Raw genomic sequence first — 26,569 nt, 5'->3', positions numbered from 1 at the left:
CAGGAAATGTTCAGCCACTCAAGTCATCAGGCTTCTGACTTGCCCAACTAAATGCTTTGGCCTAAATGTTCCACAATGTTTCATTTGGAAAGGGCATATAAAATGAGGCCCCTTTAAGGTGTCTTAGTTCAGACATCAAAAAATCACCAGTCACTTTAGAAGATGTAGGTCTTTACTTGTAGTGCTATGTGAGTAGTTTCTCGTAAATATGATACTCTTATTATTATAGAATCATAGACTATCAGGGTTGGAAGGGACCTCAGGAGGTCATCTAGTCCCACCCCCTGCTCAAAGCAGGACCAATCCCAACTAAATCATCCCAGCCAGGGCTTTGTCAAGCTGGGCCTTAAAAACCTCTAAGGAAGGCAATTCCACCACCTCCCTAGGTAACCCATTATGGTTAAATAGAAAAGGCTTTAAGTCTTGAAATATAACCGGAGTTAGAATTAATGGCTGTCTTAAAAGAACCAGTGGCTGGTGCCTTCTCCAGTAAGTACCTAAAAGACAGAAAGTGCTGGTGTAAACGGAGCTATTATTATTAGGCTTATTGTGGTTGTTGTTATTATTACAGCCTTTGTAATGCAGCCAGGACCATGCTATTTTGGCGCACTTAAGTTTGTTTAGATTAAAAACAATAAGATTTTCTCAGTGATCTAATCCCCTACAAACCCCCTGCCTCACCTCACTTTAAAAAACAGTGGCACATAAAGCCTGGGCAATAGGTTAGGTGCCAGGCACTCCAAAGTCTGCAGTTAGCTAGGGGGGGAAATATGGATAAAGAAGTAATTTCTTTCTCTGTGTCTGAGGTTTAGGTGAGGTTTCAAGGCAGGGGGACTGCTAGGCTGTATCTCAGCTCTCATTTCATCCCAGCAGAACCTCTTTGTATCAATTGTATCCTTGTTTTACGTGTTTCCAGATTGTAGATCTCTTACTCACCCACGGCGCTGATGTCAACATGGCAGACAAGCAGGGTCGGACTCCTTTGATGATGGCTGCTTCTGAGGGACATCTAGGCACCGTGGAATTCTTACTTGCACAAGGTTAGATCTTAGGCAAGCCTGAGTTGGAGCCCAGCACTGTACTACTCGTGTTTGAAACAGGCCAGGGTGAACCAAAAGATCAAATCACTGACATCATTGGGACCACTGCCACTCTGTTGTCTGGGGGTGAAGGTTGGATCACGTGTAAGCGCATTATATGATTTGGCACGCTCAGGCCCCTCAATACTTTGAACAGTTTTCTCCTCCTGACTTGTGGACATTGTTGTTACTAACAGTTCACACACACGCCCCCTTTGGTTGCAATCGTTGGAGAGCTAATGCAGAATGGGTGCTGGAATTTTACCCACCATGTCATCTAACCCTGCTGAAGGCAAGTCTGCGTGACACTGGTGGCTGCTGCCACTTTGTCTACACTAGGGCTCCCAAAGTTGCTACCACCAGTGAATCTTCATTGTTGGAAGCGATGGTTTGTCATGTTAGAAAATGAGACTGGAGTAGTCATGGCCTTAGTCTTGGCTGTTCATTTGTTTTCTGTCTTGGGTGTGTATCGCCTCAATACCATGTGCTCATTTGAGAGCTTTGTTGAATAACACACGGTGAAAGCTTCAGCCATCAAGTTTTCCAGAGAAAATGTATTAAAAACAATAAAAGAACCACACATGTGCTAAAAGGATTACCAGAGGTCATCTCAGCTCCAGCCTGGAGCTCTCGCAGGTATCAGTCCTTCAAAACCTACAACTGGGTTTTCCCCATGATAACAAGTTTATATCTGTCTCACATTCAGAACCAGAACCACCAGCTGGTTTCTTTACACAGCTTGGGCCTTTGATCTCCAGTCTCTGGGAATGGGTAATCAGACAAATACCCTCTCCTCAGGGCGTAGCTTCAAAAGATAGGGTATTTGCATTAGCCTCTCCCTAGGGCATTCCCCAAGAAATCCGCTTAACACTCTTGTTTGGCACATTTTCAATATAGTCCTCTGAACTCCCAGGCCTCACATCACATCTCCTGTCTAGAGATGTTACATACAACCCCAACCCACAATAATACATAAACTTTGCATTTAATACAATGGACCCCAAAGATACTTAAACTTAATTTAATAAGGTTTTTCAATGATATTGCAAGAAATTGCCATATCTGTTGCAATGCCCCTTAACCACATCAAAACTAGGAAACGTACTTCTTGGTCCTAATGAGTATCGTGATGGAAACCATTTAAATGTATGTGTTGACAAGACCAAATCTCAAGGCCCAATCATGGCTTATGAAACAGGACTGAGCACCCTTTGGGACACAATTTAACACTTGTAATTGGACCATTTTCAGCTGTTTTAGCTGCTCCCACTGTTGACATCAGTGTGAGCACCAGGTAAAATCCCTAGTGTGGACAAGGATTTAGACCTTGTCTACACTTGTCTATCCTTGCGGTGACATCTAGGGTAGGCATAGCCGTAAGCCACAGTGAAACGCAGGCTGCGTCCCCACTCATTGCGGTGCATAGCTACACACAGCAATGAAAATCTCCGGCAGAGGGGAGGCAGCGGGAAAAGGCCCCAGAAGCTTCCCTTTCTTTTAGTATTTTGCTCCAGTTTGTCCTCATATTTTCTTTTCAGATAAGCTCTCTAAACTAAAACCCGTTTGGGGAGGGATAAGTAGCTGGGTCTACCTAGTATTCCTGCTGGCTAAAATATTAATTGTAAGACTCTTGCATAGAATTATTTACGTGGCCATTTAAAATATGATTTTGCATTGAAGGGCTCCCAGACTTTTGAGTGCAAGATACCCATTCCTCACCCTGGCCATTCGGGGAGTGTGTGCCACAGCGATCCCCGCTCTGTAGTGCTGTGACTTGGACAGTGAGATGGGCCAGCTCTTGAGATTTTTCACATTGTTCACCCTTTTTCTTTTTATCCCTATTAAAATTCTGACCTTCATATCTCTCCATCTATCTTAAAATAAGTATTATTTAACAGAGACGAGAGAGAGGCACGCTGTTTAAACCTGGGTGAGGACTGGATGGAAAACTTTACATAGCAGGGCAAACATGAAAGAGCAGAATCAGCTAATCTGGTCAGAAAAGTCCAGTTCATGTATAGTCGGCCCCTGGAGAGGTAGAGAGGTCAAAAGTATGAAAATCACCTTTCATAAGAGACGCTCTGTAATACAATAGCTTTCTTAGCATCCACTAGCATAAAACATACAGCTGAAAACGTAAACCAAGCCCAGGTAGAATACAGCACTACATGGTGTATTCTAATTACAATGGCTTTGACAGTCCTGTTCGGCGTTTCATTAAAATCAAAGTGTGAATCAGAAAACGTAAGTGTTAATTAGTATGTTGCAACACAAATCTTATTTAACTGTACTTGATTAGCAGAGGCAGCATTTGTAAACACTAAACACTTTTTATTAACAGAGTTACTGTCATCAATCAATTTGAAATTCACATTTGCAGAATTACCTGCTGTTCTTGGTAGTATCCAGAATTGGTGGGCATGTGGACATTACATTGGCATTCTTTGGCCGCAGCTGGATGGAATTCTGTCGTACGTTGAGCTGGAACTGCAGGACACAGAGGCCTGAGAACGCTACATGAGCATTCAATTTTGAGATCTCTCTGGTTTTAGATCATATCCGAAACACTGGCTATAGATTATGCTTTTCAGCAGACAGAGCACATCTTGCCTCATACAGTCACCAATCTTATACTACTTGGTGCAAAAGATAGCTAGGGGGAAGGAAGAGGTCAGTGGTTTGGGGTGGTTTTGGGTGTATCACATCATCAGCAGATGTTTGCTTTCAGTGAATCAGGTGGTGATATCCATCATCCTTCCAGAATATTCCTATACTACTGGCAATCTCTGCTTTCCAGCAGCAGTAAAGTGAAGGACCTTTAGCATGGAAATGAAGAAGCTTCCTGTATATACAAAACAGCTGTTTGAACAGACTCAGCAGGCACAAGAGAGCTCTAAATACTGTGTCTTCCTGGTCCAGACACTGGATTATCAATGCATCTTTCACTTGTAGACCAGCTTTTGCGTTCCCATCTCTTCAGGGGAGCAGTGAAGTTTCAGGATGGTATGGACAGTTACCAGCCAGCAGAATAAACTTTCTCCCTCGATCCCTCAGTTCTGAAGTGCTGGCAGATCCAGCTGTGAATAATCTTGGCTTTGATCCATATGTTCCACTGGTGCCAACTTTTAGAGGCAAGGGCTTTGAGTTCACTTGGTAAACGACAGCTTGGATTAGTGTGGAGAGATTGTGCGTTCCAATTTAACTTGTAAACCAGGCAATGGCATGATCTCTCTGGCTGGCAATGCGGAGACAGCTGTTATACCACACACCAGGAGGGACTAGTTTAAAAGCTGTTTGCAAAAATCTATCCCTCAGAACAACTGAAAATATATTTGTTTTTCCACGGGTACAAGTTTTATTTGTTCCTCCCTCTCTAGCTTGTGTGCCTCTGTTTCATAGCACTGGGTTCTAAGCTATTGAAATCACCCACCTCTCCTTCCCCAGCGGAGGCACACGCCTACCTGGGCATTTTGGTGTGTAGCTGCCCTTGGATTCCTTTCTCTGCCCAGATAGGATCTGCACCTTCCATCATCTGTTGCTGCGTGTCACTCTGCTAGGCCTGGTGATTCTAGAGCAGATCCTTTTGACTGAGAGTTGAATGGAACCCCTCTTACAATCTCATTCGCTCACTTATTTTTAAATATAAATGTAAAAGGTTCTCTAGTGTGTTGAGGCTTCAGTGCATCACTCGGGTGGGTTTGATGCAATTTGTTTTTCTCTTGTCTGTGTCTTTGCCAGGTAAATCTTTTACAGTTTGATTGCTGACTGGGTCACACTTTGAATCTTGTCTTTAGCCTGATTCGTTTTTGGATAAGGAGAAGCAGCCCAGCAGTTTTGCGTGCTCTGGGTGCACTCACACAAAGGGCCTTTCCTGGTGCAGCAGGAATCACAACTCATCTACATATGGGCGCAGTTCTAGGGGGTCACCCTAACCTGACAAAGTTGAGGGCTAGAGGCTTGTGTCATGTTTGGCTTCCCCCAGTGTTAAGTGGGTCTGAAGGACCTTAAGGAAAGACACTCCTCACAGTGAGCAGAGTCCAATGTGGATCCTGCTGAGAGCAATGAGTGCATCATGGATTTGGCACTTGTGTAGAGGTCAGGCATGACAGGCCTAGGAGCAGCATTTTGACATCCTTGAAGCAGTCTGAATTGTGCACTTAAAGCTGCACTGGTGCATCAGTACCCTGGGGTCTTCATGTGTCACCCTAGAATAGGGCATGTCCTGATCTCCGGAAAGGGAAAAGGATTAAAAAGGCTGGTGGTTGTTGTGGCTTTCTAGCCTTTCCCAATTCTTGTGGGAGTTTTACTTACCTGTGCAGGAAGGTTCAGGAAGAAAACAGATTGGAAACCTTTGGCTGCTTAATCCCCAGAGTGCAGCTAGGAAAAGAGAATGAGTCTTCTGTAACCACTTTCATGAGCATGCTGCCCTCTGATTGGCTGACTACAGGCTAGCTGACCCTTTCACGAAGCTTTAAAAGCTGTTCAGGACAGAGTGAGGGGCAGTGTAGGAGGAGGCTGTCAGATGAAGAGGAGCTCCTATTGGTAGCAGCTAAAACTGGGCTTACATGTGTATATCCAAGCTGTGTTTGGTATATGCCTCTTAGTGAAGCAATATACCATCTGTTTCTGAACGAGAGATCTGGCCACACATTCTTTTGGCCTTCTGCACTCAAATGTGGAGGTGGTTAGGGTGACCAGACAGCAAGTGTGAAAAATTGGGAAAGGGTGGGGAGTAATATACAAGTGCCTAAGACAAAGCCCCAAATATCAGGACTGTCCCTATAAAATTGGGACATCTGGTCACCTTAGAGGTTGTGCCCAAGCATGGTGCCATGAATGTGTTTAGAGCTCTCGGTGGAGACTTTCTCGGTTGTATCCCAAGTGAACTTGCCTGTGTCAGTATGTTAGGCTCTTGCTCCTCTCCACAGGGAAATTTGAAGCCAAGATGCAAGGAATAAGGCTGCGGATATCTGAGGTGTGTTGTCTGGATAATCTAAATGGATTTGTTGTCTATCCAGTGAACACATTGACCTAGATGGATGAAGAGGATTGGAAAATACACTCTTCTGGCTCCCCTGCTTTTGCTAAGAGGATGGCTGTGGTCATCCCTTTGCATTTGGAACCAGTCAAGAACCCACAGTGGATGTGATAGAATTTGCTGGAGACTGTCATTTTACCTAATGGAGAAGAAGAACTCAATACCACAGTGTTTCAACCTATTGGTAATAGAGTCACGAGTGTGAGTGATGGAAAAGCACTTTCTTCAGTGGGATGCAGCTGATTTAGGTCCCTTTGTCACACTTTTGAATGAAAACGTTGCCGTTGCTCGAGCAACAGAACGCTTCCCTTTCCATGAAGAGCGGTGTTCACATCCTTCAGTTATTTATATTCTCTCACATTCCTCCCTCATGCCAAAGGTTCTGACCAAGATCATGAGAGAGAGAACTTGGCTGATCCTTAAGTAGCTCCCGACTGTCCAGGAAAACTTTGAGTCCCTCTCCTGTTGGCTCTCAGTTGACAGTGTCTGATCCCATAAGGGATCCCATCAAGTTAGCTCAGTTGAATTAATTTAACTTGATAACTAAAACACCACCAGCTCAAATGATCTCAAAGGTGTTAAACTGGGACTACATGAGTGCTATGGAGGATGTGAGATGGGGTTGATAAAATTAAGCTAACAATTGAAAAAGCACCTTTTTTTCCTGTATAGACAGAGCCACTATGGCTGATTACTCCAGGATGCCTTTGCATCTCTTTCCAGACTCTCTGTCCATATAAGCATGGTTCCTGAGAGAGAAGAGTGGGCTTCTTGATGTCTGTGGGGAGGGATCTCAAATCCGACTAGCTATTCAGAAGGTGTTTGGCAGAAAAGCCTACAGATCTAAGTGGGGACAAAGTGCATTTTGGTGTGAACCAGCTCCAGTTAGTCGCAGTCTCTCTGGTAGATTTCACTTGCCATGACCTTCCACTAGGGTTTAAGCTGCTGTAAATGCTTGATGAGTCTAGCCCCACGTCACTATAAGATCACAGTAGAGCAGGAGCTCTGTTTATCCAGCTTCAAGGTACCACTAATCCTCTGACTGATTTAGATTTTGAACTTCTTAGAGGCAGGGACTGTGTCCACTGTGTGTACAGCACTGCTGGTGCTCAGTGAGTAACAACTGGGCCGATGTGGTGTTCTTCTCATGTTAGAGTCTGGCTTTTAGTTCACCTTTTAGTGATGAGTTCAGGGTTCACTACCTCCCTGCAGCACCTGGTGAGAGAGCAGGTAACTGCATTCCCTGGATTCTGCTTCAGTTATTAGTATTGTTATCTCCTGCAGCTGTGGAAAGGCAAAACCCCTGAGCTTAGCTCGTACCAGGTCGGTAAAACAGGATCTGATTGGCCTGTCTTTTGTTTTAAAAGCTGTTTATGTGCAATTTTTGAGGTTTACACACATTCTCTTTGCAACACAGCCGGGGCCTTAGTAGCAGAACTGCTGCAGAGGTTGCATGAGAGCCTGCAGAGGCTACTGCAACTGTGGTGCTGAAGCAGCTTCCAGTGAGCAGCTTTCCAGCTGCTCTGCATCCTAGGGAGCTGATTCACTCCCATCTCTTCCATGCACACATCTGCCCAGTGCTCAGTCCAGCTACTCAGGATTTGGTCCATAATGACTTGGGATCTCAAGAAGTCTGATGTTGTTCATTTCTTTAATAAGCCTGGATGGTGGCTGTGCTGACAATACCATTAGGTTTCCCTTTAATTATACTTACAGGAACATAAATCAACAGAAACCAGGTTGATTCGTTGATCATCATAGTCTAGTGATTAAAGGAAGAACTTTCCTGAGTTCTTATCCTGGCTTTGTAGCTGTCTGTTTATGTGGCCTTGAGCAAGTCAATTAACTGCTCCATCAGAAAAACAGGGATAGTCAGACTGGGAAAACGGGGAAAGTAGTTAACACTTGTACATCACTCTGCAAACAAAAAGTACTACTGGGTAGCAGTGCTAAGTGTGATTACTGTTGTTATGTAATATTCCCATCCCTATACAAGAGAGAGCTCTTACATGGACTCGCACTTGCTCTTTCAGGTGGCTCCATATCCCTAATGGACAAAGAAGGCCTGACTGCCCTTAGCTGGGCTTGTCTGAAGGGCCACCTTTCCGTGGTGCGTTCCCTGGTGGAGAATGGAGCTGCCACAGACCACGCTGACAAAAATGGACGCACTCCCCTGGACCTGGCAGCTTTTTATGGTGATGCAGAGGTGGTAAGTGCCATGTTACTAATTGCAGAACAAGGAAGAAAGCAGCAGAAATACCATAAAATATTAGTGCTCAAATGTCTCACCCATCTTTTACTGCATTCACGTAGCACCCAGACCTGCAGACTAGAGCGACACAAGAGTAACTTTATCTCAGATACTATAGTGATGGGCCTGGATGAGACCCAGAGTGGAACAGAACGGAGCTCCATACACATGGCATAGAGTTGTGCCGGGTTGGTCTTGCATAGGGCAGTGGTGACTGTGGCATTCATCGTTGCAGGTTCAGTTTCTGGTGGACCACGGTGCCATGATTGAGCATGTTGACTACAGCGGGATGCGCCCACTCGACAGGGCTGTGGGGTGCCGCAACACTTCCGTCGTGGTCACTCTTCTGAAGAAAGGAGCGAAGATAGGTAGGGCGAAGGGGGGAACCCCTCTTTCAGCTGTTTACTAAAGCAGGATGTCCGGGGAGTGGGTCTGGCTTCCTGCAGTGTAAATGTTAAAGCGGAGCTGCTGCTTCCTACCCCGAGTGCAGCACATGAGTTCTGACTGTCGTGTTGTGTGTGTTAAACTGTGATTTTTGCTGCCATAATACTTAGCAAACGTAACCAATAAGCTGCTGTTTCTTTGGCGAGGCCTTTCCTATGGTAATGATTTTCTGCCTTTACTAGTCCCGGTCTATAAACAGTACAGTATTCATGCATTGCTGTGAGCTGCTGCTTTCACTTGCTCTGTATATGCTTTCAGATCCTAGCGTTAACTGCGCTGCTCCACACAGCCGCTCACGTTACCTTGCCCTTGGAGGGGATTTTGCTGGTGCATTGGCTTCTTTGCTGCCTGCCTCTCACTGCTGCTTTTTCCTTTCTTTGTTTTTGTTTTTTTTCACCTTCATCCATTTTCCCCCCCTCCTACAACTTTTTGTTTTCTCCTTTCTTTGAAGGTTGTCAGACGTTACCGAGTCGCCCTCGAGGTATATTTCATCGCTGTCAGCATCAGGCTTGATCTGATGGCTTTGTCAGCTTTGCTTTCTCCTGTTTGATTTAGCCTGCATGCATTCCCCTCGACCCCTAATCTTTTAATTTACCTCACCTTAAAATATTTTGTTAATGACTGTTGCAGAGAATAACTTGAACTCAAAAACTAATCCTGAAAAACACATTGGCTCCACTTTTAAAATATGGTTGACTCATTCTTCACCCAGACTAATGAACTCTGCAAAAATTTTTACCACTGCTCCCTAGCTGTATTAGGGCTTGATTCATTAATTGACTCTGCCTGGGCGGATGCCTGCACTCGCTGAAGTCAGTGAGACCCTGCATTGGTGCAGCTCTCCGCCGATGGGGAGTCAATTGTGGGAAACAGACCTTAGAATAACCTGCTTCAGCGTGGACTCTGCCTGAAAGATTTTGTGTTCTATTCTCCAGCTTATTGAATTTTCCATTCGTTAGTATTTCACGTCATATGAAGTTTTAAATCAAAACCTAGTCCTAATATCTAGGCGGCTGAATTATTGATTACCTCTGCTAAATTTCTATATATTTACTTAACTTGCTTTTTTATGTAACCACTTTGATTTCCTCTTTAAACGTATTTTTTAAACCCAACCGTTTCCCCCAAAGCTTATTCTACAACATGTGCTGCCCTCTTGTGATCATTTAAAACAGAGCCAAGTCTTTGAACGAATGCAAAGGAAAGACATTGTGTGGAAGATGGTGTTAATTTAAGAAATGCAAGATGAACTGCCAGCCCTTTAATTTGGAGCAGTCTGCTCCTTCACCGCGCCAAGTTGTTCTCTCCAGCAGAAATTCCCACCCCAGGATATTTTTTCCACCTAGCTTCCTACCACCCTTGCATTGTATGAGTTTTTTACCCATCATGCATCCTGTACACTACAGGTCCAGCAACCTGGGCGATGGCCACCTCCAAGCCAGACATCATGATCATCCTGTTGAGCAAGCTGATGGAGGAGGGGGACATGTTCTATAAGGTGAGCGGGAGAGCAAGGGATGACTGGGAGAGAGCCACAGAGTTACTTGGTGTGATGTCTTGTTCTCCAGGTGTCAGTTTGCTAGGTAACACTTGCCCCCTTAATCCAAGCCAAGAGAGAGCTACATCTCTATCACAAAGAATGCTCACTGGATTTCTTGCATTGCAGAGGAGTTTTACCTTCTGATTGCTAAATTTAAACAGGGCTGAAACGAAGCAAAATATGTCTGCATTGTGTGGATTCGAGGTGAGACGTCATTGGGTTTCCACCTTGAAAACTCCAGAACCAAAGAGTTTACAGGGATTTTGTAGCACTGATGTTGTTGCTTGGCAGTGTCATTGTTACGTAGCAGAGTCGTTGCTATACAACAAGGCAAAAACACAATACGAGTGTCCCAGGCAAACATAGTGAAAAAATGTCCATGTAATGAAAGCAGATTCTCAGGACATGGATTTTTTAGCCAGTCATTACCATTAGGGTGACATTTCACAATGACAGCAATAGAGGCCCTTTGCTCTGCATTTATTTTTAGCTGGTCTTCAATACCTGGAGATTTGCGCACACACAAGAAGCTGTAAGTCCAACGATGATGCAGAGTGAGTCTGAGAGGGAAGTAGAAATTATGCAGAGCTGGCACCATAACTGAACTCATCTGCCAGGGATATATGACACAACTGAGGAATTTGAGTCTAAAGGATTTTAAAGCTTAATATTTGCAGCTGCAAAATTAATGTCTGGATACTCATAAATTGCATGTGTCCTAATTCCCATTTTTCCCCTCCCTCTTTTTTCCCCCCATTGCTACCCATGTGTCAAACTTGTACATTTAAAAAAAAATGAAGATACAATAATACGACCAGGTTTATCCTCCCCCTCAGAGAGGCCTCCCCTTCACTCCCATGTCTAAGCCCTAAGGATTCCACCAGACTCAAATCCTCCACCCGGAACAAAGGCAAATAGCTACCATCCTTCAAGCTGAGGAGGTCTGCCAGTGGGTCTCATTAATCTTTGGGCTGCTGCTGAGCAACACCAAACACTCATTCATAGGGATTGAATGTCTCCTTCTATGCCACACTCAGCCCCTGCCTGCCCATGGGGGCTAGCTCAGGGTGTAAGAACCTTTCCTCTTCCCATGCATGTCTGTTCATGGGCCTCCCAATGGATCCTTGGACTGCTCAGTCTGTAGGGAATGTGAAGACTACTTGTTCCTCCTCAAGAGAGTCAGGGTGCCTAAGAGCAGCTGGGAATGAGGTGGGATCATGGCTTTGTCCCCCTCATACACTGGCCGATAGGAGCAAGCTGCTCCCTCCTAATGGGTGAAACGGATTGTGCTCCCCAGTTGCCCAGAAGACATTGGACCTGCCAGAGACACCGTGTCTCCACTGCGGCTCCTGAGGCAGAGCAGCTCCACCCCACCTCCAACACATGGCAGAGACCCAGATGTCACAGTCTTGCCTGGAGCGAGAGAAAATGCGTCTGAGTCACCTGTGAGCCAGCACACTCAAAGGGCACCCTCTGTGACTGTGCCTCATTTCCATGAGGTCACGTAGTAAGCATCCTCGCATGGATGTCCCCTGCACAATCCAGCCATAGACCAGATTTCAGTACTGCCATTTGCCCAGGGAGAGGTCACTACACATAATTGTTCAGTCCAGCCTGACTGAATAGACTCACCCAGTATAGTACAGATTTTACCGGATCCTCCTGAAGAACGATACTGTTTTTATATGCTGTGCCCTCTTCCATCCATCTGAGAAGAAAGGGCAACCTTCAGTCTGATTATCTACAACTTTCAACCTTCTAGCCCTGCAGCGTATGGAATTTACTCTAAAAATCTTTAGCTTCATCAAGGTGCTTGTTATTAGGCTTGCGGTATTAAGCGTTGGTTACATCAGTGTTGGAAATTACAGTACCAGTATATGACATCTAGAAAGTGGCCACCTTCTGGTCCCCTTGCACAACAGTTATGTAATATTGCTGCCATGTTACACACCAGACTTAGCTGCATTACAGTAGAGGGTGAAGGAATTCTAGTTGATCTCTCTGTGATATTTCGAAAGCACTTATCACCTCTCCAGGGATGGATTGATGCATAAGCGAACTAGGCATGTGCCTAGGGTCCAATTTTGTGGGGGAGCACCAAGATGGACCTCCTCCACATGTGGGTTCACAGCGCCACATGGGTTTGGCCCAGCTGTCCTTTTGTCACGACGGAGGGATGGCCAGCCCAAACCCGAGTGGTGCAGACGCTGTAACCCTGTGTGCCAGGTGAGCCTGGCTGAGTGTTGGACTAAGGACCTTGCCTTATGTGCAGTATGGGTGAGCTAATATTACTATGGGAACCTTAACTTATTTCTGCATCCCCTGCCATTTCAGTTGAATTATGTCAACGTATTGTGGTATGAATGTAGTGTAGTCAATGTGTTGGTTTTGGTGTTAGAAGGTAAGGCCCCAGAGGTGTATGTTTGCCTAGAGGCCAGTGATGGGTTAATCTGGCCCTGCATCTCCCACAAGGAGCACAGCACTTCCCGTACAAAATATGCCTCAATTCCAACAGTTCCAGGGAGTTTTTAAAAGAGGGAATCTGTTTACTTATCCCAAGAAATCCAGAAATAGATACAGGTTCCATCCAGATAAAAGATAGGACCAAGGAGGGCGATGAGAAGTTTGCTCTAGAGCCAATTTCTAGCAGTGAAGAAAGAGAATTTTTAAAGAAGCTGTCCAAAGTGCTTTCGTAAAGCAGTGTCATTAATGTTTCTGTATTGTGCTGCAGGACTGGAGGAGAGCTCCCAAAACAGGGCAGTGGCAGCCAAACTCAAAGAAACAAATTTGGCTATCAGATAGATTCCTGTGGCTACCAAGTTCCTGCTCTGTTTCCTACTGTAGCTTGAGAGTGCTGTGTGCACTGGGGGAGCAGTTCTTGCAGAATGCATCTCCATTTTAGACACTGTTCCCTTGAGCAAATGTTCTGGCTGTTCTTTCTGAAAAGGAGATCAGCACCTAAACGATGTTACTTGTCCATACGGTCACTGCAGCTGATTAATGGGCTGCTTGTCAGCAATTAACAAGCTGCTGCCACTCTTAAATCAACCAACTGGTGTATTTTGACATCTTACCCTTCTATTAGAAAGGTAAAGTGAAGGAAGCGGCACAGCGCTACCAATACGCCTTGAAGAAATTCCCCAGAGAAGGGTTTGGAGAAGACCTGAAAACCTTCCGTGAGCTGAAGGTGTCACTCCTCCTCAACCTCTCCCGATGTCGAAGGAAAATGAACGTAAGTTCCACACACTCTTCAAGTCCCTTTAGAGCAAGCTGCCAGCTTCCTGCCTGCGCATAACAGAGTGTGTCTCTCCCATGGTTCTGCTATGGCCTCTGAAATCTCTCCTCTTTGTAACCTGGTTGTCCTTCACAGAGCACTGGTATTTACAATTCGGAAGAAGTAAAGTAGTGATTTAATATTCATTTCAAACGATTAAAAATTCATTTCCATGTTTAGAGCTTTCTGAATTTTTTATTACTCCTTTCTGATGACAATATGAATTTGAGGGTGGAGAGGTTAGTATTTCTCGGATTTCCAGGGCAGTGGTGAAGGGTGGAGTCAGTAGATGTGATCATTTGAATACCAGTGAATTTGAAATCAGGGAGCTTAGAGAGCTCTCACTTCCCCGGGGCAATGACTCATCCAGAAACACTCTCCCTCCCTCCTCCCAGAACGCCATGTCCCTCTTCTCCCCCTGCTCTAATTTAGCTGCACATAGGGATAATCTTCTGGAGTCTCTCTGTTCCTCCAAAAGAGACACATGCCACCTCTCCCCTTCTCTGGATTCTGAGAGCATCACATCTCCACAACCTGACCAATCTCCATAGATTTGAGAAGTGAAAGACTTCATCAGACCCAAGTGCTGGCCAGGATTATATTCCAAGGGAGGGGACTTTGTGATGCCTTCATTTCTTTAAGCTGTTGAAGGGGACAGATGAAAGTGACGTGTGTAGTGATCTTAATGCTGGCTAGCAAACAACACAACAATCAGAGAACACTACAGAGATGTTAAACTCATCTTTAAACAAGCCAACTTTCTGCTAAGCCTGCACTTTCAGCGCCAAATGTTCAGCCAAGCCTGAAAACTTGCTCTTCTTTTCTTTTCTTTTTTTTTGGCACAAAATTGCAGGGGGCATATCATTGCACCCATCATTTAGCTCACATGGACGTCCAAACCATAGATTGCATCTTCAGATAAGTGACTTAGATAACTGAGTGACTGGAATTGCAGATGTAAACTAAATTCAGTCCCTGCAGACCCACTCTTACCATTTTTTGTGTATTTTGGGTGCAGAAATTTGTTTAATAAGAAACAGCTAATCAATTTTAAACCAAACAGGAAAGATATTTGATTAAAAGGCAAGTGTCTGGAAATAGAACTGAAATTAAGCGAGCTTCCCTCAGTGGGTTTCTGTTCTGAAGACATGGTTTGCTTAAGCTACAAATGACCTGTTTGAATGACTGCTTGGTGCATTATGATTAGTAATCTCATGAGCCAAATACAGTCAAAATCAAAGTCATATTGCCAGTGCATCCTTGCTTCGGAACGTTGTGTTAACTGGCAAAGTAGCACACAGCTGTGGTTCACAGAAGTCCTTTTCAGTATATAAGATGCCAAAAGCTTTTCCAGGTTACACTCGTTAGTGACTGCAGCCAGTGTGCACTGATAAACTCCATTTATAGCCTAGCGGAGTTTGCCTCGCTTATTTTGTAAGCAAACAGGAACTGTATTAGACACCAGCTCCTAGAACTGCTGACTGTGACAGCCCAAAGCCATTGCTAGACATGATGGGCCGGCGGGTGCTGTACCAAAGCCACCCCACTAGGAAGTGGGTGCCCTACTGAGTGCTCACATGAGCTCTGTGGCGAGGCACATGGGCACTAGGGAAGACAAGGTCAAGGGACAGGTAATCAGGAAGAATTATACCTTAGCCGATAATGTCCCATTCATGGCAAGGCCACACACGAGCATTTTAACCAAGCTACATTCTGTTCCACCACTTTCCCCTTCACCCCTAAGTCAGTGTTTTCTAAGTAGCCCCTAAAGGAGAGGAACAGAGGGACGTGAGAGAGAGTGCACTGTGAATGGGTCCTGTACGTTGCTGCACATAGCTATATAGGCACCAATATCCCTTTCCTCCTGGAGAAGTGTTATTCACGATCCCTAGTATTAGTGTGTGTGCCAGAGACAGTCACCGGGGGGAGTCTGGGGGGGGGGAGGGTTTCCTAATGGTTTCAACAGTGGAAAATCCTTCCTGAGATGACCTTCCAGTCTCTGCGAGAGCAGATGCTTACTGGAGGATGTAGGTTACTGGACAGGGACTGCATGTACTTGATTGAGATCCAAGAAGCAGAGAAAGGAGCACTTCACCTTGGGTTAGTGTGGGTACCGGACAGTGTCTAACATTATGGAATGGGTTTGCCTCTTCTGGACACCGTTGTAGCTCTCTTGCTATCAATGATGTCTGATCCATGTGAAAAGTACCATCAGGTTTTCCAACTCTACATGCAAAAACTTTGTCCATATAATTTTGTTTTGTTCCCAAGTTGTATATATTTTTTTATTTATATATATCTATATATATATTCAATTACTTATCTACACACCTATTGTAATGACAGGATTTTGGAATGGCGGAGGAATTTGCCACTAAAGCACTGGAGCTGAAACCGAAATCTTATGAAGCTTACTATGCAAGAGCAAGGGCCAAACGCAGCAGCAGGTGAGGCGAGAGAGAGAGAGAAGTGAGAGGGGCTGTTCTCTGCAAGTCTGGGCACAGCGGTGTAGGAATTGACCATGCAAAACTACATGAGTATCCCCGTGAGAACAAATTGCAAAGGAACATTGATTAGGGCGGCTGTAAAAGACCCCAAAATCAACATCTTCCCTTATTTAGTAATCGCTGTGGAGCACGTTCATGTGAACTTTTGAGACGCTCATTGTAGTTGAGTTTGTTGGAATATACTCAACACCTTACATCGCTGAAAGCTTCAAATCATGACTGAAAAGATACGCTCTAGTTCAACCGCAGCTATTGGACTTGAAGCAAGGATTCATTCATAGAATTGCTATGGCCAGGAGGTCCAACTAAACGGTCACAATGGTCCCTTCTGGCCTAGGAATCTATGAATTTGTCTATCCTAAAGCGTTCTTCTTCTTGGCTACTAGTAGTGCAGTGACTTTGTGGGCAAATGCCAGCCACTGTGCTTTCAGCAATAGCTCGTGCTCCATACTGGGCGCTAGAACGATGCGATATTGGGATCTCGCTACATTTCAGATGCAGCCGGGAGGATTCCCTCATTAAATCTCCCTGAGGGCCCAGGGAGATGAGATCCCTGTCAAAGTTTGAGTCTCTCCCTCCGGCTAAGCACATTGTCACTGCACAACTGCTAGTCTCTGCTCAGTCAGTGGCGTTAGACACCAGTTTTCCCTGCATGGCAGTGCCGAGGCTCACCGCTAGCCAGAGGATATTTAATGTCTGTTTGTGTAAACATCAGAGCTGAGGAGAAGACACCGCAGTTTAACCTCTCATCCCAACTACAACACTTCTAACTGTGCGTCTCCCCTAGCTATCACTGCAGGGAGCTCAAGTCTGATGTGGGAGCGAACCCATGACCTTCTCTTCCAGAGACAAGCCCGGCTAGTTGAACCAGACTGACGTTTTGTAGCTTTCCTTGAATGTTTTCCTCCTCCACTGGTTGCACAACATTTACAGACATTTAAGCCTCAAATGCCTTTTCCAGATGATTTAGCCCTATCCTACATACAAGCAGCATTATTTCCCCATCTCTCTAATGAAACAGGCTCAGCATGGCTCTTTTTGGTTACTTCCTTGTTTGTGCGCCAGCATCACCACTGAGATCAGCGTAGGTCTGGGGAATTCAGTTACCTGACCTGCTCTCCCCTGACTGGGAGTGGGTCTTACCAAAGTGCTGGCAGGCATTTGGGGGTTTTCTTTCTCTATGACGGAGCAGTGAATGGGAGCATTTTATAAAAAGGCACATGTTGAATCTGGAGGCTGTTCGCCGCCAGGTCACAATCGTGTTCAAATAGATTCAATTTTGTTGAAAAGCTAACAGTGTCCCTGTAAACGACAACCCACCTCCCCTGAACACCCCATCCCCTTACTCCTCACAGGCTAGCCTTTACAGTGTCAGTCCCAAAAAGCATCTTTCACGGGGGCCTTGCGAGCTTGCAACTGTTGGGACCTCTCCCTGCCTTGTTCCCTTCATCCTGAGGAGACAAACCCAGTACCCAGCAAAGTCTGAGAGGCAGCCTGGTCTTATGCATTGACTGGGGGAACCCCTGAGTTCTAGAGCCACCCCTGCCATTCTGTGGCCTTGGGCAAGTCAGAAGAAGCTAAATGGGCCACTGGCATGAGCAGCTGCAGCTCCGTCGAAGTGGACAGAGTTGCTCTTGCTTACTCCAGTGGTGGGCTTGGCACCACATCTGTGCTTCATTTTCCCCTTCTGTAAAGTGGGGACAATCTGCTGACAACGCTCACGGAGTGCTTTGAGGAGTAATTAATCTGTAAAGCACCTTCCATGTGAAAGAATAATTACCGGTCTGGGTTGTGCTGTCCCAGTAACGTGTCTCCCTCCTCCCCAGAATGACTAACAATGTTTTTCTTTGGTTGGTGTAAAGTAACCAAATGGAGGCACATAAGGCAAAGCTCGAGAAAGCCGCTGTAGAGATCACAGCCTCTCCCTAAGTAAAGACAAGCTGCTTAAGCTCAATAGAATCCCCCAAAGGCTTCATTCAAATCCAGAGTAACTTCAATTCTCATATCTGTCCCCTTGTCAAGCAGGCAGTTTTCAGCAGCCCTGGAGGATCTGAACGAGGCCATCAAGCTGTGTCCGAACAATCGTGAGATCCAGAGGCTGCTGATGAGAGTGGAGGAAGAATGTAGACAGATGCAGCAGCAGCAGCAGCAGCAACCCCCAGAGGAGCCAGAACCTGAAGCCCAGCATGAAGAACTGTACTCTGTGCAAGATCTCTTTGAAGAGGAGTATCTTGAGCAGGATGTAGAAAATGTTTCCATTGGCTTACAGACAGAGTCGAGGCCCAGCCAAGGGCTTCCCATCATCCAGAGCCCACCCCCTTCCCCTGCTCACCGGGATTCAGCCTATATTTCGGGCTCGCCTCTTGGGTCACATCAAGTTTTTGACTTCAGATCCAATAGTTCTGTGGGTTCACCAACAAGACAAGGGTACCAGTCCACCTCTCCTGCTCTGTCTCCTACACACCAGAACAATCATTACAGACCTAGTCCGCCACATACTTCCCCTGCTCACCAAGGTTCCTCTTACCGCTTCAGTCCACCTCCAGTTGGAGGTCAAGGGAAAGAATATCAAAGTCCACCACCTTCACCCCTCCGTAGAGGTCCTCAGTATCGAGCCAGCCCTCCTGCAGAAAGTATAAGTGTCTATAGGTCCCAGTCTGGCTCCCCAGTACGTTACCAGCAAGAACCTAGTGTTAGCCAACTCCCTGGTAGACCAAAGTCTCCGTTATCCAAAATGACACAGAGGTCCTTCCAGATTCCCCAGCTTCCTGTTGCAGTCCCACAGCAAGGGCACAGGCTGCAGCCAGCCAAGGCACAGATTGTAAGAAGCAACCAGCCGAGCTCTGCCGTGCATTCTAGTACTGTGATTCCAACTGGTGCTTACAGCCAAGTCGCCCATTCTATGGCCAGCAAATACCAGTCTGCATCAGGGGAAATGGGAGTTGGTCAGAGTAGGTTGGTCTACCAAGGTTCAATTAGTGGAATAGTAGGTGATGGTAGACCAGTGCAACATGTTCAAGCCAGCCTTAGTGCAGGAGCTATCTGCCAGCATGGAGGGCTAACTAAAGAAGATCTTCCACAGAGGCCTTCCTCAGCATACAGGGGTGGAATGAGATACAGTCAGACCCCTCAGATTGGGCGCAGTCAGTCCGCTTCCTATTATCCGGTCTGTCATTCAAAGCTTGATCTGGAACGTTCTTCCCTTCCCTCCAGCCAGCTTGGTTCTCCTGATGTGTCTCACCTAATCAGAAGGCCTATTACTATCAACCCCAACGAAATAAAGCCTCACCCACCAACTCCAAGACCGCTGCTTCATTCCCAAAGTGTTGGCCTCAGATTCTCCCCTTCTAGCAATAGCATTTCATCCACCTCCAACCTGACTCCTACCTTCCGCCCTTCTGCTTCTATTCAGCAAATGGAGATCCCTCTCAAGCCAGCCTATGACAGATCGTGTGATGAACTTTCTCCAGTCTCTCCACCTCAGGGGAGTTACCCCAGTGAACCAGCCCGTTCCAGGACCACGCCATTCATGGGAATTATAGATAAAACTGCTCGGACTCAGCAGTACCCTCATCTCCACCAACAGACCCGGACCTGGGCTGTGTCTTCAGTGGATACTGTTATTAGTCCGACATCTCCTGGAAACCTCCCCCAGCCAGAATCGTTTAGCCCACCTTCTTCAATCAGCAACATTGCCTTTTATAACAAAACAAACAATGCACAGAATGGCCATTTGCTAGAGGAAGACTATTACAGCCCCCATGGGATGCTAGCCAATGGGTCCCGGGGAGACCTCCTGGAGAGAGTCAGCCAAGCCTCCTCATATCCAGATGTTAAGGTGGCTAGGACACTGCCCGTTGCACAGGCCTACCAGGACACCCTGTACAGGCAGCTCTCCAGGGACTCTAGACAAGGGCAGACATCCCCTATCAAACCAAAGAGACCGTTTGTGGAGTCTAATGTGTAAAAGACACTTGTTGGAGTGAGACCCTTATGTTTTCAGCACACGTTTCCTGGCTTGAGTCCCACCTATATTTTTATTATTACTATTATTTCTATTTGGTAGCTACATGAGCAAGTTTCTCCGGTAATTTCTGTGTGGTGATCAGACAGCCATGCACACGCTCAGAATCCTTTGGTATCCAGCTGACGGTGAAGCCAACATCAAACAAGCCAGTATTGTTTGCCCAATTCAGACTGAGTTCCCTCCCAGGTTTCAGCTGTCAATCAGGATATGTTAGTACCCATGGAGTGGGTTAACCCAGCTAGGTCCCCTATGGGAGGTAACCAGCTGTTTGCAAGAGTTCATGTTCAAATCGAATTGGTTTCTTTGGTTTTAAGGAGCTCTCATGTAAAATGCTTCTGAAAATTCCTAGTGGAAACTGGCTAAGAATTGGCAACTTTTTCAAAATGTGCATTCTCGGGTATTCCCCTAGACAACCAGAGCCTTCCGCTTCCCACTGGTCTCTTGCCCACAAAGAGCTCGTTATCTGCACCAAATGGGGCTGAATTTGCTTTTAATACCAAGTAGCTATGCATAATAACCGACCTGCTTGAGCTGGTTTGATAGCATTTTAATCTGAATTGGATTGTTTGTTGTTTTTAATAACGCGGCCTGTCGCAATGAGTGGGGACCATAAGATGCTTTGCTACTTTGACAGCTGCGTTCCAAATGCCACAGTATTGATTTACTCTGAGGCGTTTTAAAAATAATCAAACTCTGCCCCTTTTGTGAATTTTAATCGGCCAAAGGAATTGGCTAGAAACCTCTTGTGCATTTTGTAAGCAGGATTAATCACAATCTTTTCTTCACACCTCCAGCAGATGATTGCATCTCACACACCCCACCACGTTTTCACCAGGACAGTTTAATGGGTTTTCATTTTGCTCGCAAGGAAAATGTGAATAGGAAAACCTTAATGGAGGAAGACATCTTAAATCTTTTTTTGATCATGCTGCATAGCGTGACATGGAGGTTTCCAAGCCAGAAAGTGTCCAAGGAGTCACTTTAGTAAAGTCCTTCTCAACACACAGCCTTGCCTTGCCATTTCCTTTGTGTTTGCACCTACTCTTTGGAAGCTGTGAGCGGTAGGGAGGGGCTGCACTCCTCCAAGGGATTAATGAGTAAAATGTGTGTTTCTTAGAGCTGCAAGATTTGTTCCTGGAATTTTGGAAGGCGGTTGCTGTGTTCCAGACCTGTAAATGTTAGAGACAATGTTTGGCTCTTTAAGGACCTGTAGTTAAGAGAGAGATATTTATAATTAATTTATGTGATCGATTTCAGGAAAATGTTTTTGTTTTGGTCTGGGTTCTTTCTTTTTTTTCTTTTCAATCAGATGCTACTAGTGTTGAGTCAGTGTGAAAAGCAGGGGACATTTCCGAAAACCATTTTTACGGAACTTCCCAAGCATTTTCTGGAGTTTTGTTTGCGTAGAGGGAGCTTTCTTTGCCTATGTTTGATTTATTGTTGGTTACGTTTTTAAGCTGCCTTTTCAGTAACTGAGGGCAGACAGACAGGTGGATGGGAAGAGCAGTAATATTGTAGCTTGTTTTAAAGCAAACCAGTGCCTGTTGCCCAGTATTGCATCTCATTGCAATTCTTAAAAAGGGAATTGGTCCTTAGACAGAGTTAACGCTGTTTGTTTCCGAAGGGCTCCGTGAATCTAGTCGTACAAGGAAACATGCATTGAACCAAATTAAGGGCAGATCCTCAGCTAGTGTAAATTGGCGTCACTCCGTTCTGACCGCAACACTGCTACGATGTTTTAAAGGCTCCAGCCCTAAAACGCTTAGCAAACCCTGGCTTTGATTAGCTTCTCACTTGTGTGGAGCTGGAAAGTGACCAGCACCGTCTGTTGTAATTTCCCTACTTAGACCAAACTGAGTGGCGCCGCCCTTGGGAGAGGTCAGGCGTGTGTCCCACTGACAGATGGAACGTGCTCTTGATTTTGCCTCTGTTTTCTTTGGGGATTACGTTTCTTCCACTCGGATATTTGTGGGACACTTTTATATGTCTCCAAGGCAGTCTTTGTATTGGAGGTTTGGGTTTTTTTCACCAAGGGGCAAGACGGTGCAGCTCAGAATTTTCGCCCTTTGCTTTCTGACAGGGATCTCTAAGCAGGTGGTAAAAGTGGGAGCCTTCCCTGTTACCTGTGCCTCCTTCCCAGCACAGGCTGGGCCCCGAGGAAAGGAAGCTGCATGCACTATTTCTGTCATTGAAAAGGATACTGACCAGTAATGTTTCTCTCTTTTTTTAAGTGTGTTCTACCTTATAAGGAGCAAGTGATTGTTTGACTCTCCCTACAGTGCACCAACCTAGCTAGAGTGTGTCCATTGATTTTTTTTTAATAGCATCTTGGTTTTGTTCAAAGCCCCGTCTTTCCTCAACAAACGAGTGGCTTTTTTTTAGTTTCTTCTGAAAGGAAAAATTTGACCCCGTCCCTTTTTTATATACAGTTAAGTGAGACATGCTGCTGCCATAAGCCAGTCATCTCTAATCTTATTGTGAAGAGAATCCAAACTGAATGATCCGTGTCGAAGATAACGCCATTGTAATCTCTCTGACCGTGCTTTGCTTTGCTATTCACTGCCATGTGATTCCAGTACTGTACTTTAGAAATGTCCCCTAAAAGCACTTACATGTACAACTTCGGGTTTATGAAGATGTTTTAAGGAGAAAAAAAAACAGCTCACACATTAACACTAATACAAAAATGAAACAACGCTTAAATACTGTAGCGTGCAGGTTTTTTTCCCACAATATCATGTGTTACATTTTCACAGGATTCTTGCACTAATGGTTTACCATCTGTTCTCTCTGTAAATGGGTGCACTTTACTGTTTGAATTTGTTACTATGATAAATACTGGATATTTAAGCGTGAGTAGTGTCTTCATTAGAAAATAGCATAACAGCTCTTGTCTCAGTGTATTTTTCAAAAAAGAAAAAAGAAGTGAAGCAATGAATCAGAACATTTATAGCACAAGAACTAACTGTTGTATATAAGCATCACAAGATGGAGTAATTTTTAAATACAAAACCATTTGCAGTGATTTTTAAAGCGCTTCCCCAGCAATTTTCTTAGGACACCTGAGGGATATTTGTTTCTTTAGTTACTGGATCGGTAAGGAACACACATCTCAATCGAAAATCAATATTTATTTAAACAATCGTTTGTATCTTCAAAGTCATAATTAGTAGCTGGCATGGCCATTCGTTTGTATTTGCTGTCATACTTTGTCTCGGTTGTAGAATACACTAGCTAAAGGCAACGCAATAGAGCACAAGACTGAAGTTTCACTTGCTGCCGCTTCACTCCGTCAGGTTAGCTGCATATCTTGTAAGCCTGTCTGCTGAGGAAGGTAGGACAGTACTGGACCGTACCCCTCGGCTGGTGTCAGATTTCCAGGCAGGCTATACTTAGATCCTGTACATTTCTCCTGTTGGACTAATGAAGACTGCCAGCATTGCCCCCCCAACTGGCACCCCACCAGGAGCCCTTGGAAGTAGGATTCTTCAGGTGCACCAGGTAAAACAGTTTCTTGATGCCTATGTCAAGACCCCAAGAATGTTTTCCTTGGAATGTAGTCTGGGGGTTATTCCTAAACAAATACTTGTTGTAACCAAACTAGCCACTAGATGGCACTGTGACTCCGCACAGAGTCACCTTGAGAGGGCACTGGGTATTGAACTGAGCTAGAATGTCTATCCCAGCTGTGAGGATCGGGATTCACCAGCTGGAAAGGCTACACTCAACCCCAGGAGAGAGGGCACCAGCTTTGTGTGTGGCTCCATGGTGATCACTACAAGCCAGCTTAGGAATGGTACTGGAGGGTTTGAAGCTGGTGCTTAGAGGAGGGAAGGGTTCAAGGAGTGAGGCCCTTGGACCCGTCTCACAGGGAGAATAGAGCTGGACAGCCTGAGCTGTATCCCCTTCTTCCTTACATTACGGGGTGCAGAGAAATGCTGTGGTGTAGGTGAGGACTGTGCCAGTTGCTGGCTGACCCGGACTGTTGGAATCACATGCACGGTAGCTTAGGGGAGTTTTAGTTGAAGACTGGGCCTCGAATTTTCTTTCTTTAGAAGTTTTTGTGCACATACATAAACCATCATTTGGATTAAGTAAGTCCTGGCGAGGGTAGCTGCTAAGTACCAGTGACTCCGTGCGCTAGTACAAAGATTATTATATATTCAGGGCTACCCAGAAGAAGTCTAGCTAAAACCGAAGTGCCAGCTACGCCTTACATAGAGCACCAAGCGCGCCTGCTAGGTTTGTACCTTCATTGCTAAGGTGGGTCCTTGCTGATCTGTTGCAAGCTCTTTGGTTGTTGTCATTTTTCCTTTGGACGTTCCAGACAATTCATCTACTGATCTTTAAACAAGGGCTTAGGCTAAGAGCTACTGTATCTACTGTGCAGTGTCACAGGGACCTCCACAGCAAAATGCCTTTACTCACTGCTGGTTGCTGAAAGGAAAATTTGGTGGGGATGCATGTGGACACAAGCACAATGGTGAAGGTGGATCTGCTTTTTCAGAATTACTTGAATAATTGATGGACTTTATTCAATCAAACTCTTTTTCTAATACAAACCACTAAGGGCTGAATTATTTAGCAAGATTCATTTGTGTGCAACGCCTGACAACAGCTGAATCACACTGGAACCTTTTACTGATGTATACACGACACCCAGGAGAAAACAAATCGAACACAGGCAGCGCTATTAAAGGGAACGGACACCAGATCAATACACGGTATCCTTTCTATTCTACCTGCCGTTCGGTTGCGCTCATGCCACTTAGCAGTTAACAACCTGAACTGGAGCTTGGCCCGGCCCTTTTACACTCACTGCTCGGTTACGAAGGAGCTGGGGATTGGCCACTGCTAGAACACAGTCTAGTTACGGATTGGTGGGAAAGCCTCAAGCCCAGAGAGGTAGGTCACTTTAGCTGCAGTATGCCTTGGTGGGCCCTGACATGCCAGACAAATGAGGGGAGTCACTCTGTGCTTAGGTCCATTTTGCCAATACATCAATAACCTAGAGATTCCAATGTGGTCGCTTCCAGCAGCGACGGTGTCATGTCCGTCCAGCATTTTATTGTCCGTAGTATTACAGCATTTTGGTCTCTGTTCCGTCTGCTCCACTTTCAAGAGGATTTGAATTAGTACAAAGATGTACAGTACATACACCTTGGATGATTTGTACTAAATCAATCGTACTGTTTGCCATCCTTCAAGATACTTGCTGGGAAGATCTTTAAGACACTTAATTTTCCTTTAGCTTTTCTATAATTCTGATGTAAAGGACTTTCTCTGTACAGTATATTACTCAATGCATGTTCTGTTCTCTCTACGGATATATTGAACACGACACAATTGTGATATGGTGCAGGGGGACGGCAACTCCTGCACTCAGCTGAGGCCCTCAGCCTCTAATGTATAAGGAAAGAAAAACTATTTTTTTCCTTTGCTGTATTTGCTTGAGCAGAGTTTTCTTGTCTGTACATGTGAGCTGTGAGATAGATGTGAAAAGTTCAACCGAATGCATTTGCCCCCATGTATACAGATTGTAATCTGTACAATGACCTGTACGTATGAAAAAAATGTACTTATTTATAAATGGTTAACACTTGGAAAGAGAGTCTGGCCTGGTGTTTTCCTCATTGCTGCAGCCTGAAATTAAGAGCATTCGATTGTGTCTTAGCACAGCCATACAGAGATGCAACTGAACAGCCTGTGTGCACCCAGTTGTATGGGGAGGGAGTGTGCCCCCTCTTGTCAGTCCCGCTGGATGCAGGAGAATGGACCAGTTTCTTCCTAAGTATGCTACTGCCCTGAACCACCTACTGCCTGGTAGACGAGATTTCTCCCCAGCAGAGCAGCTTGTATGTGGAGCACACAGGCTGCCTCCATCTTCCTGTACCAGTTCCACCACCCCCCTCCCCCGCCAAGAGAAGGCTCATTCCAGCACCCTAAGCTGTTGATAAATAACATGACCTTGACTAACAGAAAAATGGTGTTTCTGGGGAATTTAGGTGAGCACCTAACCCAACAGTCCTTATGAGCCTCAGCTACCACACCCGCTCCTCGTGATTGGCAGCTGTGTCGTTAGAACAGATTTTTGTTGGACTCGCTGGCGTCCGGCAACCTGAGCATGGCGAGCACGATGCCAGTGGGAACGCTGCTTCCCACAGCTGGAGAACTGCTGCCTCAGGGCCCCTGCAGTGCTGCAGCCCTACTGGCTCCTGGGCTGGCTGCTCGCGGGGACGCATTGAGTGACTGCACTTGAGCAAACCACCTTTCCAACGAGAGCAGTTCCAGCCCATTGCCCTGCTGGTACCACCACCAGGCAGCACGTTGCCCACACCCCACAGCATGAGGAGCTCTCCGGCTAGCTGGGAGGAGAGGTATTTTCCCCTCTCACTTGAGCCAAACTGCC

The 26,569-nt window shown here is 45.6% G+C and overlaps 1 protein-coding gene across 6 annotated transcripts in view; it reads left to right on the top strand.

The window, feature by feature from the left end:
- The window catches only part of TANC2 (tetratricopeptide repeat, ankyrin repeat and coiled-coil containing 2), a 602,081-nt gene extending 576,323 nt beyond the window's left edge, over positions 1-25,758 (top strand). For 4 of the 6 annotated variants that reach the window (XM_044999329.1, XM_044999328.1, XM_044999327.1 and 1 more), the window contains 7 exons: positions 917-1,040; positions 8,151-8,326; positions 8,604-8,736; positions 10,219-10,310; positions 13,438-13,584; positions 15,973-16,073; positions 18,156-25,758. In XM_044999329.1, coding sequence (XP_044855264.1) covers positions 917-1,040; positions 8,151-8,326; positions 8,604-8,736; positions 10,219-10,310; positions 13,438-13,584; positions 15,973-16,073; positions 18,156-20,100 — 2,718 coding nt within the window. In that variant the 3' untranslated portion in view covers positions 20,101-25,758. The remainder of the gene's footprint in view (positions 1-916; positions 1,041-8,150; positions 8,327-8,603; positions 8,737-10,218; positions 10,311-13,437; positions 13,585-15,972; positions 16,074-18,155) is intronic. The other 2 variants (XM_044999330.1, XM_044999326.1) reach the window with 1 other exon arrangement.
- Positions 25,759-26,569: the final 811 nt, after the last annotated feature.

Source organism: Mauremys mutica, chromosome 25, assembly GCF_020497125.1.
Source record: "Mauremys mutica isolate MM-2020 ecotype Southern chromosome 25, ASM2049712v1, whole genome shotgun sequence".
Classification (NCBI taxonomy): Eukaryota; Metazoa; Chordata; order Testudines; family Geoemydidae; genus Mauremys; species Mauremys mutica.
The sequence above is the reverse complement of the archived record's forward strand: the minus strand, read 5'-3'. Positions and strand labels throughout refer to the sequence as shown.